The 1,906-nt window shown below is 37.3% G+C and overlaps 1 protein-coding gene across 2 annotated transcripts in view; it reads right to left on the reverse strand.

The window, feature by feature from the left end:
* Nucleotides 1-1,136, reverse strand: part of rps6ka5 (ribosomal protein S6 kinase, polypeptide 5) — a 60,110-nt gene extending 58,974 nt beyond the window's left edge. For both annotated transcript variants that reach the window (XM_014025304.1, XM_014025303.1), the window contains exons 1-2: nucleotides 1,019-1,136; nucleotides 794-874 (exon numbers count right to left, since the gene is read on the reverse strand). In XM_014025304.1, coding sequence (XP_013880758.1) covers nucleotides 794-874; nucleotides 1,019-1,121 — 184 coding nt within the window. In that variant the 5' untranslated portion in view covers nucleotides 1,122-1,136. The remainder of the gene's footprint in view (nucleotides 1-793; nucleotides 875-1,018) is intronic.
* Nucleotides 1,137-1,906: the final 770 nt, after the last annotated feature.

The raw sequence follows: 1,906 nt of genomic DNA on the forward strand, positions 1-1,906 counted from the left end.
GGAGAGACGAAACGTTTCATTAGAGAAGAACCTGTCCAGAGGACCTATACAATTTTTTTTCTTTTTGTACTAAAATATGGTGTGGTAGTAGCTGAGAGTCATGCTCAACATATTCTTAGCGCTAACACATCTAAAGAGGTTTCACATTTACAACCAAAACGATTGCAACTCTGTCACTTCTCAGCACAATACAGTTTTTGATTAATATTTTTGAAGTGATAYAACGTGTGGTTTCTTCAAGAAATGTTGGGTCTTAAATCTCAGGTGTCTTTACATGTCTGTTTGTTGTATTTGTACATGTATGTTCTCCCTGGTGTTCAGTTTCCTATCTTGTTTGTTATTTGTAACACATTTGATACATATATACGTCTAAACAATAAAGACTTTTCTTGAAACGACACGTAGTTCTTTTTTTTTTTTTTTAGCTAGTAGAAAATGGCCAGAGGAGGAAGAGTTAAACTGGTTTAACCTACTGACACGGATGTCATTTAACAACCCATTTAAGCTAATGATATTACCCTGGTTAACAGTTAGGTCATGCTAGCAGTTAGCTGCATTATTAGGCAACCTTAGTTTGCGTGAGTTTCCAGGAATGTCATAAAACATAGTGGCAGACAGTTGTTAGTCTGCTGTTTCTAATGAACCTCGGTGTTAGCGCTCATAAACGCCTCATGACAGCTGATTCCTCCAACTACACAACCTGCAAACATTTCCCTCTCTGACATGTGCGTAAACAAATATCACAATTACACGTAAAATGTGCTAAGTTTCACCAGCTGGCACGCTAACTTACCATTTTTCAGCTCGTGTTTCACAGTAAACAGTTCAGCTTCTCGAGAAGAAGATCCCTCCATTGGGATGTAGTTTCGTGTCCCTATGTTCAAAAAGATACGCCACACAMCAGATTTGGGTCACCTTTCAAGCTAGTCCGCGGTGTTACAATTAAAACAACAAAAAAACAGCTACAAAACGGTAAGTTTGACAGACATGTAAGCAGTATTTTGTTACTAAAGCTGACCGCAGGGAAGCTTGGAGGAARCACTTGCGTCTTCCAGCAGCGAATAAACACGATCACTACCTTCGCAACCARACCGTCTCTCTGCGCTGATTGGCGTTGCCATGTAACAGTCTGATCTCTGATTGGTTATCGAACTTGTAGCGCCTCATAGTCCCGCCCATCACCCAAGACCGAATGCTGCTTTCAAATACCCCTCGTACACTTTAATGTCAAAGATCAAAAATGGGGAAAAAAATCATTGTGGTTTAAAAAATATCCCTAATTGATATCGATTTATTTTATGAAATTGGTTAAATAATTTCACGTATAGCAGTATCTAATGTGCTACATGTAATATCAATAAAAACAATGTTTCCTTTATTTCTCAAGTAGGCCTATCGTACATTTTTTGACTGTCCTATGGTTGGGCAATACCAAAAATTACACGATCGTCATGAAAATGACGAAATRTATATTTTTTACTAACATGCATAGAAATATTACAAAATGTACATACAGTATAAAAATTATTTTATGTATTGCTTCATAGAAAACGAACAAGTGTCAATCTCAATTTTACTTGGATCTTCATACACACTTTAAATTTTTGAAAAATATTAACTTTTAATAACGTGTAGCTGAAACAACACACAAATTAAAGTTTAATGAATAATATTACGAAATGTCTTTAAGTGCTCTGAAATTTTTACCTCAGCAGGCAAAGCAATTATTGAGCAATAAAAAGCAGCATGTCAGGAAACTGATCAGTTCCTGTTGGGGCYAGAGCAGTTCCTCTGTAGCTCAAACCATATTCCAACAAATCATCAGATTGTTGCTGTAAAGCGGGCGCTGTACCGGTCCGTTGTGGTGAAGAGAGAGCTGAGTCAGAAAGCGAAGCTCTCGATTTAC

This window comes from Austrofundulus limnaeus, unplaced genomic scaffold (assembly GCF_001266775.1).
Source record: "Austrofundulus limnaeus strain Quisiro unplaced genomic scaffold, Austrofundulus_limnaeus-1.0 Scaffold466, whole genome shotgun sequence".
Classification (NCBI taxonomy): Eukaryota; Metazoa; Chordata; class Actinopteri; order Cyprinodontiformes; family Rivulidae; genus Austrofundulus; species Austrofundulus limnaeus.